The sequence below is a fragment of the Podarcis liolepis genome (genome assembly GCF_965112155.1).
Source record: "Podarcis liolepis genome assembly, chromosome: 6".
In the NCBI taxonomy this organism is placed as follows: Eukaryota; Metazoa; Chordata; class Lepidosauria; order Squamata; family Lacertidae; genus Podarcis; species Podarcis liolepis.
Genome location: NC_139559.1, coordinates 66,797,671 through 66,818,000, shown reverse-complemented (window position 1 = coordinate 66,818,000; position 20,330 = coordinate 66,797,671). Strand labels below are relative to the sequence as shown.

Genomic DNA, 20,330 nt, shown 5'->3' with positions numbered 1-20,330 from the left:
AGGCGCAATTCAAGTGGTGCAAATGTGCCCTCGGTATTCGTAAACTCTTTAACGTATAGTTGCCATAACATCACTATAATGGGTTTGTTTGGTTTTTTTCATTTTTAGCATGAACAAAGATATGCTCGTGACAATGGGAATCGTTGTCCCTGAATTCCAGGCTATAATACAAGAGAATGTCAAAATGGTCACCAATATCCCTGTGAACGTTGATATCTCTATGAACATTAAGGAAAAGACCTTCAAACTTGAACTTCCACCATGCAGAGAGGAAACTGAACTCATGTCTTTCAGGTAGGGCTAGCGAAAATTGGTAGAACACCCCTCCCCCCCCCTTCTCCCGCAATACATTTTATAATTAGTACTTGATCTCTGGAGTTAATTATTTTATATTATCTAGTGCAATGGACTTATTTTAAAGTTAAACACTCCAATCAAATTTATGGAGGTGTCAAGTTGAGATTGGCAGAGTTGAAAGACAGTGCTTTAAATTAAAAATCAGCTTTAAATGCTTGAAGATCACGAAATATGTTTAAAATGTTTGACATAAGCTTTTTCATAGATAATTAGATTGCACAGAATAATCCTATAATTGGATTTTTGAAACCGTATTGTAAGGTTTATATACTATAATATTTTTCCCTCATCTCTAACGTCATTATTACCGGTAATTGTTACTTTAACATGTAAGTATACTGGGGCTTTCTTTTACAGTCAATACAACAGTGTTGCAAGGTAGATCAATATTGGTATCTGTTGTCTGTTTATCTGGGTGACAAACTTCCCATTAGAATTCATAATGGCCTTTGGCATTAAAAAAACACAAAAATCTGAGTACTAGTAAAGTTAAAGTGAATGGCATAAACTGTGTAAACAGAAAGTATTTCAAAACCTTACCAAGCAATGTATTTTTGCATTATTTGGTGAGCCAATAAATGAATAAACTTAAAATTACAGTTTTCTACATAATATCAAGAGGAAGAATGAGCATATAAAGCTTGTGGAAGACCTAAATCTGAAGATTAAAGCAGAAATATTGTAAAGCTACCAGAGAATGCATAGTCCAAAATATAGCCTACAGTTCAGTGATAAGTTGTTGAAAAATATACATAGTACTACCTGCATTCCAGTTTTTAAAATACTTATGAGCAAGGCCAATAAAAATAGCTTCACTTCACATATGTAAATTATTTGCATGGCTGATCACAAATGTGATTGATTATGCATCCATAGAGGATTAATTGTTTTTCCTTTTTCTTTTTGGTGAAAGCTGGGAGAAGATTTAATTTTTCTTTTTCTTTGGTAATACATTGTATAGAATGGCACAAATAAAAATCATTAGGAAGGACACTTCCATTTTGAAGGGCATTATTCTTTTTTCTTGTCCTCACAGTCCTTGTACTTTCTACTTATCCTCACATGCTGGTACATGTACCTTCTACCTAATTCCCCCCCCCCCTGTCAAACCTTCCTACTTGCTCCAGTATTATCCAACATTCCCCAATCCCTCCTAACAATTTTGCATGTTGGCATATGGAATTTGTATGGATGCATAAGTCTGGCAGAATCGGTTAGAAGACTGGCCCCTTTAGCCTTGATTACTCAGTAGTTAATTAAGAAGCGGTGCAAGTATCCTAACATAAGGAATGAGTGGAAGATGTTTAGTATCACATCATTTGATCACTCTGATCTGATGGTGGGAGTGGCCATTGCTTGAAAAAAGTGGGCTTTAAGATGTTCTCATGGCATTTGATCTCTGATTGCTCTTCTCAGTCAAGAACCTCATTTGCTGATGTTGCAGTCATTGAACAGTGACCAGATACTTATGAGTAAGGAGCCTTCTGCCCAATCACATGATTTGTTGTGGCTCCCTGTACCCTGCTAGAGCTGGATCAGGCAGCTGATTTCTGCAGAAAACAATATGTGACACCTGTGTTGCCACTAAATTTATTGGCCCTCTCTTATGTTCAGTGGGGAAGAACTGATCATTCAGTTCAGTGGCAAATGTAGACTATTGGGTTAAAAAAAAAAATAACAGTACTGAGAGAAAGATTAGGGTGGGGGAGTGATGCCAACTATTTCTGCCTGGAGATACAAACCATAGTTTGGTGACGGTTTAAATTATTAAATGTGAATCAAGTGAAAGCCACTTCCTTTTAATCTATTCTGCCCAGATGAGCCATCTTAAAATGCAAGTTGATTTGTAATTTCTTTCATCCCCTCGGCTTGTCTGTGAGAATATTTTTTGTCCCTTTTCTTAATAAAAAATAAAGAAAAAATTCCTGAAGGTTCTAGCTAAGCTTGGTGTGGGGTGCAGCTGTCATGCCCTTTATCTGAAACAGAGAACTTGAACAGAAAACAAAGCCTGTGGGTGATAAGGTGTCATTTATTTATTTTGACTTGACTGAAGTGCTCCATGTGAAGCACAACTTGCATGTTCTCTACAGTACCCTCAGCACTGCAGGCACCGACAAGAGGAAGAGAGAGAAAGATAAAAGGAATGCAAATCCGCCTTTCAAATAAAGTAGATTAGGTGTTCTTAGGCTTCCCTCACAGAGTGTGAAGCCCATTATTCTCAACATGGGAACACCGACCACCTCTCAGTTCACAGCCAGGCAGGTCACTTCCACCCATCTGTGTTCGCAAAACAACCCCCAGGCGACAATATCAGTTGCTTCCGTGAAATACTAACAATGGAACGTGTGTGTTTGTGTATGTGTGTGTGTTTTAATGCATTTTGAAGCCATGTAGTTAGAAATGTAATGCCTACATCATAAATATGATTGGACTACCAGCAGCTTAGAGATAAGTTTGTTAAAATTCTGTTGAGTAAATATACTGCTAGTGTTTTACAGCACAGGATGCAATCTTCATGCCTACCCCCCTTGGAATCAAACTCACTGGATTTAGTAAGACTTGCTTCTGAGTTAATCTGTGGGATGTGGAAAAGCAGTAGTTTGCTTGGAAGCAAATTGCTCATGTCAGCTGGCTGACTCAAAGGAATGATATTGTAATATCACCTGATCACATTCATAGCAATAGTTTTACTTATTTTATGTGAATAATAAGCCAGTGAGTTAGGCTAAGCTAATCCAGTAAACATCACAGCTGCAGAATGAAGCTGCCTATCCACCATGGTAAAATATCCTAGCTATATTTCTATGCACCAGAAATAACAACGTAATGTTTTTGCTATTGAGATTTGTGGCTTTAACTGATTGATAGATTGATCAATTAAGATTTTCTCCCCTGAATGGTTTCCTTTGTTCTTTTTTTTTTTTTGTCCACTGTTCTAAATGACACACCAAATTGGGGGCAGGACGAAACATGCCCCACAACTCCTTTCACCGTGCTTGCTCATTGCACACAAGTAACCCATGACAAGGGCTACGTTTTTAATAGAGATCCTATCACACAGGAAATACCTTTGTGTCTAACTGCCCCATGGAAAACATATCATTGTACCAGAGCTTTTGACTTCCTTATATTTTGAAGTGTGTCCTTTCTACGGCAGTGTCCCAGACAGAACAGAAACCCATCACTTTAGCAGCTAGGATATTGATTAAATCCCAAAGCTGGGATTGAAACTATGTCAGTGGCTTGTGCATTGTTTGTTTCTTATGTTTTTAACTTTAGCAGAAAATTAGGAGCAGTGAGCATGAAATAGTTGAAGTCTGAAAATGGCCACCCAAAATAGATGACACTAACTTGATTTTGTTTTAAAAGATGACTAGTCATGGCTGCCTAGTCATTTTTGCCTAGTCAAAATTGTACCTAGGCATTTGGGTTGCCTAGGTACAATTTATAGAGCAGTTTGCAAGGAACTCCATGTGTGATCAAGTCCATATTACAAGGCACAACCCAGATCTTTTTAAACATATTTGTGCTTCTAACACAGCATTTCTTCCTTTCCTCTGTTTATCCAACAGTGCTATGACATCTGTTATCACTCGCAACCTTGAAGAGGCACCTGCTACCAAGTCAACTCCACTTTTCGTCCCTCAAACTGTGTCTAAAATAATAAGAGGCTCCTTTGAGTCAGCAGAACGGAATGAAAGAAGGGTAACCCATATTAGATTTTTGTGTGCACTTTTTTTGCTTGAGAAATGTTTCTTTTACATAGAAAAGAAGTTGTGTGAGGTATTTTTAATGTGCCCCCCAATAAAACATTTACAGTTCAGTCCTATACACATATACTGAGAAGTATATATCTCAATGAGACCTACTCCCAGGGAAGTGTAAAAACTGACCTACTGGTACAAATATAAATTTAGCAGTCATAAAAGCACTATAGCTACCATAAAGCATTTATTTGTTATTCATTAAAGACAAATTCCCATTACAATCAGAACTTTAATCATGTATTTTATTTCAGGATTCTGGGGGGATTTAAAACTGGGGTGTAATAGGTAGAGAACAGGTATCTTATTGTGTCAATGAAGAACATAATTGCAGTTCTCAATGTCAAGTAAATAAGTAGTAGCCTTGATTTAAATAAACTTAGCTATGAATAAATCCTACTATGCATGACAGCTCTGGGATGTAGTTTTAATGGTGTAGTGGATGTAACTTACACTCTTGAAGCAGGATGTAAATTGATGCAACTAAAGATGTTAAGTCCTGAAGGCTGAGAACAAAACCCTAACGTAAATTAGAGCAGACGTATTGAAATCAGTGGACTTACATTACTTCGCACTGGAAATCATCCTGTATCCCCCCCCCCATTAAATATTAGGGCTTCCCTTAACCATTGGTCGAGATGCCGCGTTTTATATATGCAGTGTTCCAACTGAATTACTGATCTTTACCAAAATAATAATGATGATGATGAGGCAGAAGTCTGAGATTGCAATCTCTCATGCTGGACTATGTTCATCATCCATCCAGGACCAAATTTCTGCAGAACAGTCAGAACATTACAGGCCTGCCCCTCGTCGCACTGAGTGTGTTGAAGCATGCACGTTTGGATGCAGGGCTTGCGTTGAATGGTCAAACATTTATGCTGGGTGCTCCATAGATGACTCTCTGTACAACTTGGCTGGCGAACATACTTTTAGAGTAACACTCAAGCAAGGTAACTCTTCTTTATTCTATGATGTCTGTTGGGGTGTGCTTGGTTTTTTTACAAAATGCAGAGGGGTTCAGGGAAAAGAACAGGAGCAATATTTCCCTGGACAATTGGCAGTCCTTCTGGATAGTGTGGGTTGTGTCATATGGGACTGGTGGTGGTGGAGAGCAGCTCACAAAGGCTGTGGTCATGCTGTAGTTCAGTGTCATCTGTCGGCAAATGGCACTGTGAACCACAGTGGATGAAAGCCTAGGAAAATATACAGAAGGAGATGTGCACACAGAGACATACCATAAAGACTTGTGCTTGGTTAGAACAGACTCATTGAAATCATCTTAATGACAAAGATATTATTATTATTATTATTATTATTATTATTATTATTATTATTAATACCCCGCCCATCTTGAACAGGTGACAAAACAATCTGAGGTTTAAAGTTTTACTACCATAGTTCTCAAGCTGGTCTTTCACTAGGCCTACCAGTGAAGCCACAGATTATGCATGGTGGTCACATAACACATTCATATGCCATACAAATCAATGGACCCAACTGGTGGCTGCATGTATCAAAAGCGCCCATTGACTATGTTTCAGAAACCATGATTTATTGCATAGATAAACCATGCAGTAACACTAATACTAACTCTATAATTTCAGCTGAGAGAAGAGCACCCATTGAGAAGTTACGATTGACTGTTTCAAGGAGGCGCTCATTCTAGTTTACCAATGGTGCGTTTGACGAGAGATGAAGAAAGACATTTAAGAAGAATTCAGGTATTTCTGATAGCAATACCATCTCCATGTGGGAGAGGCTACTATCCATATGGTTTATATTCTACAACTTGTTCTAGCTTTCGGACAGCGTGTACAGTATTACATTTAAGGCGTTAAACTCAAGGGTGGGGAACCTTTGACCTTCCAGATGTTGCCGGAGTCCCATCAATCTCAGCTAGCATGGCCAGTCGCCAAGGGTGTTAGGATTTTGAGTCCAACATAGGGCTGCCATACATCTGGAATTTCCTGGACATACCCAGGATTTGCCAAAAATATCGTCCACACAGAATTTCCATAAATCAGTTAAAATAAAAATTGCTCAAAAATAGCTCATTTTTTAAAATTTCAGTTTTATTATGCAAAAGCAAAGCTCAACAACTTTTGTGTCTGGATTTTCTCTTATTGAAGTATGGCAATCTTAGCCCAACACCATCCAATATCATGAACTAAGGAAGCAATTAGTTGAAGACTGATCTTGATTGTATATGTGGCCTGTGGCCTATGCATTTGTGTAAAATGTTTTCTTGTGCCCCACGGAGGTCCCTTTGGTGCTGCAACAATGTAGGAGACAGCAGTTACAAGCTCTCTTTGCATCCACAGCAGGCGCAGTGATTTTTGCCCCCGGAACCACACTCCATTGTCTCTTGAGACAGATGGGTGCCAACAATTTTGTGCAAATGAGAATCTGCAAATTAGCTTTCCCCCTCTGGCCAGACAAGAAGTACCTTGTTTGCGAAATGTTCTTTTCAAGCTTAGAAAACTTAATATGACTGTAGTAGTAGATAGGTAGCCGTGTTGGTCTGCCATAGTCAAAATAAAAAAATTCCTTCCAGTAGCACCTTAAAGACCAACTAAGTTAGTTCTTGGTATGAGCTTTCGTGTGCATGCACACGAAAGCTCATACCAAGAACTAACTTAGTTGGTCTTTAAGGTGCTACTGGAAGGAATTTTTTTATTTTAATATGACTGTGTTTGTTTTTCTCTGGGTACTTCCCCCATTAGCCCATCAGCAGCTCCAGCGAAAGCGATAGCGATAGCTCTAGTGATAGCTCTGACAACTCAAGCAATGATTGGGATGACCGTGATGACGATGAAATGATAGATATGAAGCAGCAAGAACGTTATCAGAAGCACCCCAGGAAGACTTCTTTGAAGAGCAGCAGCAGCAGCAGTGACAGCAGCAGCAGAAGCAGCGACAGCAGTAGCAGAAGCAGCGATAGCAGCAGCAGTAGCAGCGATAGCAGCAGCAGCAGCAGCGATAGCAGCAGCAGCAGCGATAGCAGCAGCAGCGACAGCAGCAGCAGTAGTAGCAGCAGTGACAGCAGTGACAGCAGTGACAGCAGCAGCAGTGACAGCAGCAGTAGTAGCAGCGACAGCAGCAGCAGCAGTGACAGCAGCAGCAGCAGCAGCAGCGACAGCAGCGACAGCAGCAGCAGCGACAGCAGCAGCAGCAGCAGCAGTGACAGCAGGAGCAACAAGAAACAATCCAAGGGCCGCCCAAGCAAACAGAAGCATGTTAAGGACAGCCACATTGGCAGCAGCAAGAGACCTTCAGTAAGTGCTTTCTATGAAACGACTGCCGAATTGTTCCTCCATTTACCAGAGTGCATTTGATTTACCTTTTCTCCTCCTCTCCTCCTCCTCCTCCTCCTCCTCCTCCTCCTCCACCTCCTCCTCCTCCTCCTTCTTCTTCTTCTTCTTGGAATTTAGAAGGACTTGCGAGGTCTGGAACTGGCTAACGCGAAATACATGGCACACAAGGCAAAGCAGCAGGTGAAGCACCAGGTAGTTTTGATATTCTTGATTCTTTAAAATGGACTTCCTCTCTGAGAAAGACGACAGAAATCCATGTCACGCGGGTCAACCTTCTTTGGGGCAAACTCACCCAAATAAAAGGCAGTCCACCAGTGAGACTTTTTCTGCACCATTTTAAACGGTGCCTAGGAATATAGCCTGCATGTCTTTGCAACATCGGATGCTGCAAATAGAGTTGGCTTCGTAACTCTTTAGTTACGAAGCATCTGTGGCTACTGTCTGTAAAGAGGCTGTGAGCCATCCATGTGTCTGAAAAGCACTTGGGACTTTGGAGACAGGAAAAAAATCCGCCTTATAGTATGAGTGACAGGTCCTATATATCACAATGTCATCTCCTTCTCATGCTGTTTATTTCTCTTTCCATTTTATTATTATTATTATTATTATGGGGTGAAAATCAGCAAGCATCAAGCAGTTCATCATCAAGCAGTTCATCATCATCCTCTGAATCCAGTAGCAGCTCTAGCAGTGACTCCAGAAACACCAGAAGCAGCAGCAGAGACAGAAAGCAGAAAGGCGGAAGGAGCAGCTTCTTGCGGGAGGTAAGTTTATAAAAGTGAAAAAGAAGTCATTGCTTCATTCCTTAGCTTAGGTCCAGGTTTCAGTCAGGTAGTTAATTTACAGGAAGTGGCTAGCAGAGTTATCAGTTTTTCTCCCTACTTTTATTTATTTCCTAAGTGCTTCTTTAAACTGCGATCTGAAGGCAGCCCCGTAATGGGAAGTTTTAAATGTTTGATAATTTAGTGTGCTTCATAGACAGTCATACCTTGGTTTCCGAACAGCCTAGTTTTCGAACATTTTGGCTCCTGAACGATCGAAACCCGGAAGTGACTGTTCCAGTTTCCGGACGTTCTTATGGAAGCCAAATATCCGACATGGCTTCTGCAGCTTCTGATTGGCTGCAGGAGTTTCCTGCAGCCAATCAGAAGCCGCTCTTTGGTTTTTGAACATTTTGGAAGTCGAACAGACTTCCGGAATGGATTACGTTCAACTTCCAATGACTGTATGCTGTAAGCCACCCAGAGTGGCTGAGGAAACCCAGCCAGATGAGTGGGATATAAATAATTAAAGTTATTATAGTTGTTGTTGTTGTTGTTGTTGTTGTTGTTGTTGTTAAATACAAGAGGAAAGCATTTTCAAAACAGCTACAATTCTTGCTCATGTGTCTGTCCTAGTCACAGTGGAGGCTAGAATCTGCGATTAAACAAATGAATGTGGTTTCACTTGCCTTATGCTTTGAGTGACATCTGTAATATTGTTGCCATTTTTAATGCAGTGTGTGTGTAATCTTTATAAAATGTTTCAAGATTTCTCTTCTAATAGTAAGTGGTATAGAAATATTACTGAATAATTAAGAAAATGTTACTCTTCCCCTTCTATCTCTGGTTCACCCTTTCAATAGCACTTTCAGAAGTACAAATCAAATCAACTGGGAGAAAGCTGGGTGGCAGAGCATAAGGAAATGGAAGCAGAGTTCAGTTCCCCCTCCCCACACACCCTTTTTAGTGTTAAAAGTGGACACACTCTCCCATTTTATAAATGAATGGGGCAGGCAAATAATTACACCTCTAGATAGACATCTGATTTTGCTCTTAGACAGCATGAAGTACATAAGGTGTCAACCACAGACTTCCTGCTACAGTTCCCGAAGTTTCCTGTAAAGAGATTTGATTGTTAAACCATGCTGGAAATTGTAGCTCAGTGAAGGGATTAGGGGCCTCCCAACATCTCTTAGCACCCTTAGCAAAGTACAGTTTCCAATAGCCTTTGGGGAAAGCCAGGACTGTTCAAAGTGGTATCACAGAGCTTGAAATTTATGGTGTGAATGTGACTCTAGCTGAAGGCAACTGATCATCATAGGCATTAAAATGGTGCCCTTTCATTTTTCTGTCTTTCAGGACCAGTACCAGGACCATGGCGATTCACTACGACCTTACGTTACCATTGTGGCTGAGGCAGTTAGGAGTGATAAGAAAGAACAGGGCTACAAATTTTCAATGTACATGAAGCATGACCGCTACAAAGCCCAGATGAAAATAGTTGGAAGTGAGCTTGCCAGAACCAAGTGGAGAGCATGTCTTGATAGTGTTGTGCAACCTTACACACTCCAGGTAAAAAAACAAAACATTTTTTAAAAATGTGCTTTCATTTATTTTTGTGGTTTGTAAGACAATTTTCAGCAATGCTTCTCTGAAGCTACACGTGATAAACTACTGAAATACAATAAAACAAATTTTCACTAATAATAAACATCGAATAGATTAAGAACCGAGGCAGAGCAGTTCTTATTTTTAAAGATAATAAAAAGCATTGTCCCACACTAGTTAGGGGGCACAGATTATTACAGGCAGAAGATCTGCTTAAAGTTGAAAGTTCACTAAACTTCAGAAATCAAAAAGCATCTCCTAGAATGTAGAGGGAGACGTTGCCACATATTGGTGCAATAACTTGAAAAGAGAAGTGTTCCACACAAGCACAAACCATACCTATGCCAATCTCAACATGCAGGTTTGTGAGGGGCGAGATAGTTCTTTAAATATCCCTTACCAAGATTGTTTAGGTTGGCCAATTGCTTGTTTATGAACTGCCAACTCATAAGAAAAAAATAACGGTGGTCTACAAAACAGTTACTAAAGCACTCATTGGGTTCTGTGATAATAAAACACAGAGCAAATGGCCAGTCCCAAATACTCTCATTGATAGAACAAAAATATTTTCAGCATATAAAACAGGGGCATCCCTCCCAATGCAATGAAGATGCCATTGTGATAGGATCCAAATGGGTCATTGGCTTTTCATCCCCATGGTATTAAATAACTTTTTTTTTTTTAATTTCCTACCTAAGAATGAACTGAGCTGGGGTGACAACTGCAAAGATTACAACATTCGTGTAAAGGCTTCCAGTGGGCTGGTTGCAGAACGGGACGCATTCGAAATTGAGATGAAATGGACAAAGGTTCCACGCTATCTAGAGAAATGTGCTGCTTGGTATAGCATCTACCTCATTTCTTATTAAACCTAATTGTCGCACATATTGGGGGGGGGGTTAATTTTAAAAAATCTGACTAAATCCTGTTTTGATTTCATCAAGGGTTATGGATCTCATTCCTGGTATTGCATACATGAAATACTTCACAGCGGTTTATCAGAAGAATCCTTCACGCCAGGTTCTGTTCAGAATAGTCCAGTCCTCTCCATGGACAACAGCTACAATCTTGAGAGTTCCCGGGGCATGTATTTGTTATCTCTTTTATTAAATATGGGTTATTAAATAAGTGTAATTTGTCTTCAGGGAAGCAACTGGGTGGTCAGCATGTATAGAGAATATATATTTTCAGGTTTAATTCAACCACATGCCATCAAATTTCGGTGGTACACACACAGCAGGCCCCCTACTCCCTAAAAGCAGACTTTTTTCCAAAAAAAGAAAGTGATGTGAAAGTGCATTGGAAAGTGTGGAATAACAATTGCTTGATTCAATGTCTTATACTGTATTGGCCCGAATATAAGCCACACCTTTAAAATTCAAAGGGGGGGGAGAACAAAAGACAATACTCGAATATAAGCCGCTCCCTCAAAATTCCACAGACACTCACATCCGTTCCATTTTACCCTATGTCTGTTTCAGCAGTGATATCAGTAAAAGCCCTTTTTTGTAAGGTAACAAATTTAAGCCACACTTTAACATTTCACAGTCAGAATTTGGAAAAAGAAGAAGTGAGCCTTATATTCAGGCCAACACGGTAACTTGCCCCAAACAAGTCAAAATGGTTGCTCAATCAACAGGCCCCTGGAAGCAATCTGTAGGTTGGATCCATATTCTGTTTGTTTCCACAAACAGAAGGGATTCTTCTGTTTGATCCAGGGAGAAAGGAGGGAGATATTTTCTTGGTGCAGCTGCCTATATTACGTTTCATGCTCCTCCCAATAGTCCCCAACATGTGGAGAAGATTTTGAGGGGACACAGGGAACTTTAAGGGGAAGGAAGAATCGACAAAGATACCACCATCTCCACTTCCTCTAGTGAGAGTGGAACTGCTGAGTTTAAATCAGTATGTATCCCTATGGGTATAGAAAATTTGGCGGAAAAGAAAGAAAGATATGTTTTAGTTTATGTAGTTAAATGACAAATCAAAACACAAGCTTTGTCTACAGCCACATTGGTCCTTATACATTCATTCTTTGTTTTCTAGGAAACCTTTTACAGAGATGGCCTCTGTTTTCCATTTTCGTTACCCGCTTTCGAAACTCCATATTATCAATCTTCAGCAAAAAGGGCATATGATTTATTTGAATTAATGTCATGGGCACCCAAAGGAGGTGAAGGTAAATTAATACTTTACTTACATCAGGCAAGTCTTTCAATTTAAAGCATTGCCTGCTCTTAGCTTCTAACAGGACCATTTTGCAAGCATATTGTTTCTAACTTTAAGCCTTCTGTTTAGCAATTATATATTGTAAATGGATTTAGTGATTTTACACGGCTCATTTGATATATTTTTTAAATAATTATTATAAATTATGATGTTGTTCTTCTGTTTTGTAACCCACCTTGCAACCTTAAATACATTGAAATGAATAAATAGATAAATAATTGACAGCACAGTCCTATGAACGTAAACTCAGACATAAGTCCCAATAAGTGCAATAAGACATACGTATGCCCAGAAAGTGTATATAAATTACAACCACATTATCATCGATCAAACTGCCAGAAGGAGTTTTCTTGCTTGCTTATAGCCACAAAAAGGTCACTTATCCATGATCAGGGTGGGCAGCAGTTATGGCCTGGCGCAGTGCCCCAGGACCGGGCGGGGGGAGCAGCCCTCTTCTCCAGTCTGGTTGCTGATTTTGGCCTTGGGCAGCTGCAAGGAGTAATGGGATTGCCTGCCACAACTTTAAATTAAACTGGTCAATAGAGGCTGAAGGGGCAGATGGGGCCTAGGCAACGGACCAGAGTGAGCGAGTCTTCGTGCTGGTCCACCGCTGCTCTAGTTAAGCCACCTTGAACTTGGCAGCGCAGTCAGCAGAAGATCAATCCTTGGTGTAGCTTCTGAAGAGTAGGTTGAGTCCAAGCATTACTCCATCCTCAGGCAGATACAATATCTCAGGGTATCCCAGTAAAGATGGCTGGATGGAAGCTTCTGTCCTAATGGCAGCCTGACGGGGGCCAGCTTAGTTGACCTGCATCTTTTGTAAAAGTGGCAAAAGTCTGACAAAAACTGAGATCTAGTCGAACTGAGAGGTTTTTTTGATCAAACGGGCTTCCCCGGTTATTCATCCGAACTGCAAGGGATGGAATCTAAGTCTAACAAGAAAATGTACTTCCAGACATCTGCCTAAACATTGCATATTTCTGGCTATCTTATGTTCACTGCTGCATCTAACTTCTTTTTTTGTGGGGGGTGTCATCTTGTCAGCTGTATGTGAGGTGGACAACGAACGGATCATGACCTTTGATAACAAGGTATTCAATGTAACTACAACCAAACATGCCTGTGACCTTTTGGTAGTCCAAGACTGCAACAAAAATGAAAATTATGAACCACGGTTCCGTGTTTGGATATCAAAGACCAGACCTGATAGTCCAGGAGAGGTTCACGTCAATATCTCTTCAGAGTAAGTTTTAACAAATACACAGCTTTTTCAGATGATATAATCACAAGGAAAAAATAAAGGTTTAACCTTTACAGTGGTACCTCAGGTTAAGAACTTAATTTGTTCTGGAGTTCCGTTCTTAACCTGAAACTGTTCTTAACCTGAGATACCACTTTAGCTAATGGGGCCTCACGCTGCTGCTGCGCTGCTTTCTGTTCTCATCCTAAAGCAAAGTTCTTACCCCGAGGTACTATTTCTGCGTCAGCAGAGTCTGTAACCTGAAGCATCTATAACCTGAAGCGTCTGTAACCTGAGGTACCACTGTATTTCCGTTTTCCCCCTTTAATGGGAACTGCATTAGAAATAATTGCAAACTGGGCCACAGGACCTAGACTGCAGAAATGTGCAGTTTTCTCAGATCTAAAGGGAATCAGATCACAGTTATCCCATGCCATGCTGCTGATGCCTTGAGGGGTCTATAGCAACCAATATTGGGGGAAGAAATGCATTTGGTTTCAAATTTAATGTGAACCTACTTCCTTTCAAACCACAGCGAAGGCAGCATGAGGAGCCTCCGGGGGGGATTGGTGCAGTTTTGCAGTGCACTCGTAAATGACAACTATGGGAGAAAGATGGGCTGCTTCACACTGATTGTTAATATCAGTTTTTTTACCTTCTAACAAAAGCATTCCCCCCCCCCCCAGGATCAGAAGTTATATCAGAATCTTACCTACCATGAATAAGCTTTCTTTGTTATACAATGAGAATCGAGTCCTGCTTGACAAAAAGGAGTTTGAGGATGAGAAAGGTACTGCATCTGATATTACGCTTTTTCTTAAACCACAACACAGTTCCATTCACCTGAGTCAACTTAAAGCCATGTACTCTGACTATTGGTTATATATTGGTAATCAATTTTATTTTAAAAAAAACAAACCTTGAATAACTTGGGACACACCCACCCCGCATAATAATGAAAGAAAGTAAACATTGAAAATCAGTTAGTAAGCCTTGATCAGTAAAGGTATGATGGGTTAGCTGAGTATCCTACCCATAAATTTGATTAAAATTTCTGTACACGGTAGTCAATACAAGCTGATGTCACAGAATCTCGCAGCGAAAATTGCTGTGTCTCTGGTCCCATTCTGTAGGCAAGACTCAAAAAGTAATGTAAAACGAATGAACAAAATGTGCACATTTCTATGTACACTGCTGAAACATGCTCTTGCTCTTGAAATAATTGGTAAGCCATTTTAAACTATCCCATCTCTCCACAGCACACGTTAAAATGTGTAAAAATGAGACCACTATTGCTATTGAGGCACCACTGATGGGCCTAGTGAATGTGACGTACGATGGCGAAACTCTGATGGTAAGTCTGACAGCCTGCTGCTTTTTGTGCTAGGATTTCTTGCTCCATTCCTTTAATGCACTGCATTGTAAGGATACAAACACAAGCTTCTACAGTAAATGTCCATTATCCATGCAGATTACAGTCGCTTCCAACATGAGAGGTAAAACCTGCGGACTCTGTGGAAACAATGACGGTGAAATGAGTAATGAAGCCCAGATGCCCAATCAAGAACAGGCCTCAACCACTACAGAGCTTTTGCGTTCCTGGTCTTTGACGGATAGGTGTGATAGAGGTGATAGAGGTCAGTTAAATTTGGAAACTACATTCTCCATACAACTTCCCTAGGAAAAAAATGGCACAGCACCACATCACATCCCTCCCAGAGGCACTTGTAGCCGTGGATGGAATTGCCAGGCACTAGTCATGGTGGCAGCAACACCTTCTAGCCACTTAAACTGGTTTTTATCTGGAATTTGGGCAGTCTTTTAAGCTTTAAAGGCAGCCTTCAGAGCAGCCTGTAAAGTTGTAAGTAGCCTTCAACAAATATTAGGGGATGAAATTTTCGGTGAGAATGGAACAGAATAGGCCTTGGTTTGTCCACATGCAGAAGTGCCAAGGCTACCCGTCCATGCCTAATTCCCGACTACACAAAGTTGGGAGGGGACAATGACAATTGTGTTGTCATTGATCTGCTATGCATCTCTAAGCTTGAAAGTTCAGGACTCTCTACTTTCTACCATTACTAAGGCTGCAAATGTGTCTCTGTGAGCAGAATGCATGTCCGAAGCAGAGAGTCTTTTAAGAGAGAGGTGGATTGCCATATACCCCCTTCAACTGGGATCACAGCTGTGCCTTTCATAAGGCAAAGCTGACTGCCACTGCAATGGAAGGAGGAAGGGAGAAGCGAGGCTTTGTACCATTAATGCAGACAGCTGGTGAATGTCACTCTCCTTTCTGAGTGGCCCTGTCCAGGGTTTGCCTCCCTTCTCGTTCTTGAAGAGGCTGGTTAGTTCAAACATATGTGTGCCTCTAGAAAATGTAACTTGAGAAAAGAGACATTGCACATACTTTTGTAAACCAAGAAATCATCAATAAAAAATATGTAAAAACAAAAAATGTACGTGTGACATTCAAATCCACCACACCATTGGGTTATCTGCCCATTGGTATTTCACAGTTCAGAGCTAGCTGCTTAGTTGAATGAAGTGATCTTTAGCATGTTGCCTTAATATGATAACCCACATATCCCTGCAGAAGTTTTCTTCACCAAAAATAGCATTATTATTTGCTAAAAGTTTTTTTTTTTTCCTTTTTAGCACTTGCCTCTTTCTTTGCTTCTTTCAGTTTGGATTTGCAACTGTGTGTATAAAACTGAAAGAATTACCAATTTTACGCTGTTTGTAGATGTAGAAACAAAAAATAGAATTGTATACAGCATTGTAAATATTCCATACCCATTCCAACAAATTATTTGACTGGGGGGTTTTGTTGTTGTTGTTAATTCAAGATGGGAATGTCCACACTGCTAAAAAATATATCGCTTGGACTCTGTTGATTGATGGTGATTTTCCTTTTTTGACAGAAATGGAAGCAACGTCTGACTCAGAGGCTTGGGCAGCTTAGCTCTGAGAAGACTCCAGACTGGATGAACATTACCCTGACAACGTACTTCAGATCAACCTTTCGATATCTCAAATTAACTGAGTTATCTCGAGAACCACCTTGGGGATGCCAGTGCTACATCAAATGATAAATATATTAATTAATGTTAATTGGAACTAAACTAAAATCAAATGCATTCTGCATTGTATGAAGTTCTAAATAAAAAATACATTGTGCATTAAATAAATATGTGTGATCATTTTGTTCCTTTTCCACAAAGCAATTGGGCTGAAAACATTTTAGAGAGAGAAAGAATCATTTATTGTTGGTTACTGTTCAGCTGTCACTAAAATAACCTCAACATCTTTCATAATAAAAACATGCTAACATAGTCTACTAGTTAACAGCTGACAAATTAACATGCCATACAGGCACAACACAGAATTTGGATTTCAGAAGGTTTATTTCTTTATTATTAATGACATTTATATACCACTTAATTATTCACATTGCTAGGTGGTGTACAGAAAAACAATTCACAGAAAATGGGACAACAAAGCCTTCAAAATTTATCCTAAAACCAAATATTACCTTCATATGCCTGCTGGAACAAGGAAGTCCTAGCCATGCGCCCAAAGTTCAGCAAGTGGGAGGGAGTTTCACCAGCTTGGACCCAATACTCTGACTCCATGCCTTCTAGTACTTATGAGTTGTATGTCTGAGCCATGGGGGAACGCCAATAGACTCCTCAGAGAGTGATCAGACAGGTCCTTAAAATATTCTAGGCCCAAGTTGTTAAGGGCCTTGTAAATTAGCAGAAGAACCTTGAACATAGCTTGGTAACATATGGGCAGCCAGTGAAAGCTTCTAAGAACTGGAGTTGTGTGCTGGCAGTAGTCTGTTCCACTCAACAGTCTAGCAACAGCATATTGTACCAGCTGGAGCTTCCAGGCCAGACACACATTGCAGTCATCAGGTGTCAAGGTTACTGATACCTGAATCACCACAGCTAGCCTATTCCTGTCAGAGTTGGCCAGAGTTGGTAAAATGCACTCCCAGCTGCTGAGGCTACCTGAACGTCAACTGATAAAGATGGATCCAGGAGCAACCCCACCTGTTCTTTCAGTGGGATAATATATTTGCCAGGGCAGGGAGACGGTCAGCTTCCCAGACACTGGAATTACACCCCCACAGTGCCTCTGTCTTCTTGGGATTTAAGCTCAGTTTATCAGCCCTCATCCATTCCACAACTGCATCCAGACAAGGTTTCAGACTATGCTTAGCCTCACCTGACTCAGAGGTGATGGAGAAATGGAGCTGGTTATCATCAGCATACTGAACACCCTTCGCCCCCAAACTCCTCTACATGACTCTCAATGGCTTCATGTAGACGTCAAAGAACATTCACAATGGGATTGTTCCCTGAGGCACACCGCAGCACAAGGAACAGGGAGCCAAGAGACAACCCCCTAATGTTATTCTCTAGATACTGTAAAACTGTATCCCCAGTACCCAGCCTACAACGTCGGTTCCAGGAGGATACCATGGTCATTCACACCAACAGACTGAGAAGGTGGTACCCTGTCCCACTCTTGTTACAGGTTATCCATCTTGGTGACCAAGGCTGATTCAATCCCAAAACTGTACCTGAACCAAGAGTGAAACAAATCCAGATATCCTCCAAGGACTCCTGTGTCTATTCTGTCAGAGTTCAGCTCTGCCTAGTCTTAGAACCTGAGGTCTCCTTGGATAAGGATATGTCTCCCATTCACCCAAGATGTTTCAGTGACGCTTTCAAAGTGTCCAGCTAGTGGCACATGAGACTACTTGGGAGGAGGGTGAAGTGCATGGAAGCACCCATGAAGATCAGGATCTGACTGAGAATCAGAAAGAGGTAGAACCTCAAGTTCCTGCGTAAGGTTCAAGGCTGAGATGCTTCACTGTTGAAGCAGCTTTTCCCCCAAGCTCCAGTCTTCCTGAACTAGGCAAATGGACGGTCAGGACTGAGACAGCTCCAAGTGAAAGGTTGCAGCCTGCTGAAGAACAGAGAGAGGCAGATCACACACAGGCTGGGCTGAGTTCACATCAAACAGGGAATGCAGGTTGCCAAGGGAGCAATCTCAAATGAGCAGGATCTCAGACAGGACTCTCATGGGGAGGAAAAAGACATGGGAGAGAAGACTGACAGTCTGTCTTCTCAGGAAGAAGTTGGAGGGTATCCAATGAGCCCACGCAGTCGTCGCTGGGGGAGGATGTATGACAGGAAAAAGAATCAGAAACAAAAGGGTCATAGGTTCCGTTTATGTTGGCGGAAGAGGAAGGACTCTTTAGAAGGGTCATCATGATGGATAAGACTGGTGGCATGTTAGAGCCATCCAGAGAACTCTGTGTTTTGCAATAAATCTTCCTTTTTAATTAACCATGCTTGCTGTGTTATCAAGTCAGAAACTGGGACTCCTGACATGGACATAGAGTGCTCTTTTCCACATAAACAAACACAGCTCCATTACTGGGTAGTTCATAGATTAGCATTATATGTACAAGCCTTTGGCAAATATGGTCCCCTCACCACCAGCAGCAGGAAATAAATACAGACAGACAGACAGACAGACATACCGACATACCCACCCATCTGGCTGGGTTTCCCCAGCCACTCTGAGCGGCTCCCAACTTTTAAAAGACAACTGAAGGTGGCCCTGTTTAGGGAAGTTTTTAATGTCTGATGCTGTATTGTTTTTAATATTCAGTTGGAAGCCGCCCAGAGTAGCTGGGGAAACCCAGCCAGATGGGTGGGGTATAAATAAATTATTATTATTATTATTATTATTATTATTATTATTATTATTATTATATCAGACATTAAAAACCTCCCTAAACAGGGCTGCCTTCAGATGTCTTCTAAAAGTCAGATAGTTGTTTATTTCCTTGGCATCTGATGGAAGGGCATCCCACAGGTGGGCGCCACTACTGATCAAAAGCAGTCCCTTCTGTTTTAGCTACCCACAGTTCGTTGTGTCCAAACTTGGATAAACTGTAGTTAGTTTTAGCTTTTACAAACAGACCGACCTCAAAATGCAATGTAGGACTCTGTTTTGCTCATTCCTGCATTGCAGGGATTTTGGCCAGATGACCTTTGGAGTCCCTTTCAATTCTACAGTTCTACGATTCATATAAACCATACAAACCATAACCAAAACTAACCACAGTTCCCAGTTCAGACGACATGTCAAACTTTGGTTAGCTGGATCTCCTAATGGCCATAATGGAGGAGGAGAGAGGGTAAGCTAGCCTGCACACATAACATTAAATAATGGTTCAGCATTATGCCTGAACCAGACACTCTGCCACTAACTGGTCTTTTTCATTTATAAGACATTCAGTCTTATTTATTACCTGCCAATAGCACATTTTATCAATTCCAGACAGAACATTTTGCCTTATTTGCTTCTGTTGAGAACATTAAACTTAGAAATGTGCCGTGGGCACTTTACAGAAATCTCTGCTATATATAATTTAAAATATTTGTATGTTATATTTCTATGCCAGCCCAACATTACATTAAGTGGGTGATGAAAGCTTAACGCCATTAGATTTCCTTTTAACTCCCACTTGCATTTACAAAAATCATATTTTCCATACCATAAAGTCGCAGTAAGCAGTTCTTTCCTTTTTTTATAATTTTGGTAAACAAGGAAAATCTGTGCTTGCAGCTTTTAGAGGAACTCTGGTCTAATGTATTCATTAAAGGAAAGCTTTTGTCTACCTACAGTACTAATTTAAATTACCATTTCCATGAAAAGTTAGCCCAGCAGGCAGAGGAATCGTAAAGATGGACAAAGGTGGGCTGAAAACCCCAGGGAAGGTCTTTGTGGATGGGGACAAATAATTGCAAGGAAATAGATGTATCCTGAACAAAGAGTGTGAATTTGGGGGCAAGGATTGGGGACTGGGTTTTTTTATCCTAAAATGCAAAAACATAAAACAAACATTAATCCGAGGGGGGATTGTGAGGCTAATTTCTCCAGCTTAAAAAAGACTGAAGAACTGCTCTGCTGCCCTGTTTTGAGATGCGCTTGTAGTACTGATATATTCAAACTTTTTCTTTCTCTTTCTTTC

General features: G+C 40.7%; 1 protein-coding gene across 1 annotated transcript in view; it reads left to right on the top strand.

Moving 5' to 3' along the window:
* The window catches only part of LOC310709811 (vitellogenin-1-like), a gene marked incomplete at its 5' end in the record, with an annotated part of 33,905 nt that extends 17,444 nt beyond the window's left edge, over positions 1-16,461 (top strand). The window contains 15 exons of the mRNA XM_083509850.1: positions 109-294; positions 3,930-4,062; positions 4,888-5,058; positions 6,848-7,399; positions 7,556-7,630; positions 8,062-8,202; positions 9,559-9,771; positions 10,506-10,648; positions 10,752-10,890; positions 11,854-11,986; positions 13,081-13,279; positions 13,963-14,066; positions 14,536-14,630; positions 14,748-14,913; positions 16,195-16,461. Of these exons, the coding sequence (XP_083365976.1) occupies positions 109-294; positions 3,930-4,062; positions 4,888-5,058; positions 6,848-7,399; positions 7,556-7,630; positions 8,062-8,202; positions 9,559-9,771; positions 10,506-10,648; positions 10,752-10,890; positions 11,854-11,986; positions 13,081-13,279; positions 13,963-14,066; positions 14,536-14,630; positions 14,748-14,913; positions 16,195-16,235 (2,491 nt within the window). The 3' untranslated portion in view covers positions 16,236-16,461. The remainder of the gene's footprint in view (positions 1-108; positions 295-3,929; positions 4,063-4,887; positions 5,059-6,847; positions 7,400-7,555; positions 7,631-8,061; positions 8,203-9,558; positions 9,772-10,505; positions 10,649-10,751; positions 10,891-11,853; positions 11,987-13,080; positions 13,280-13,962; positions 14,067-14,535; positions 14,631-14,747; positions 14,914-16,194) is intronic.
* Between the last annotated feature and the right edge of the window lie 3,869 nt (positions 16,462-20,330).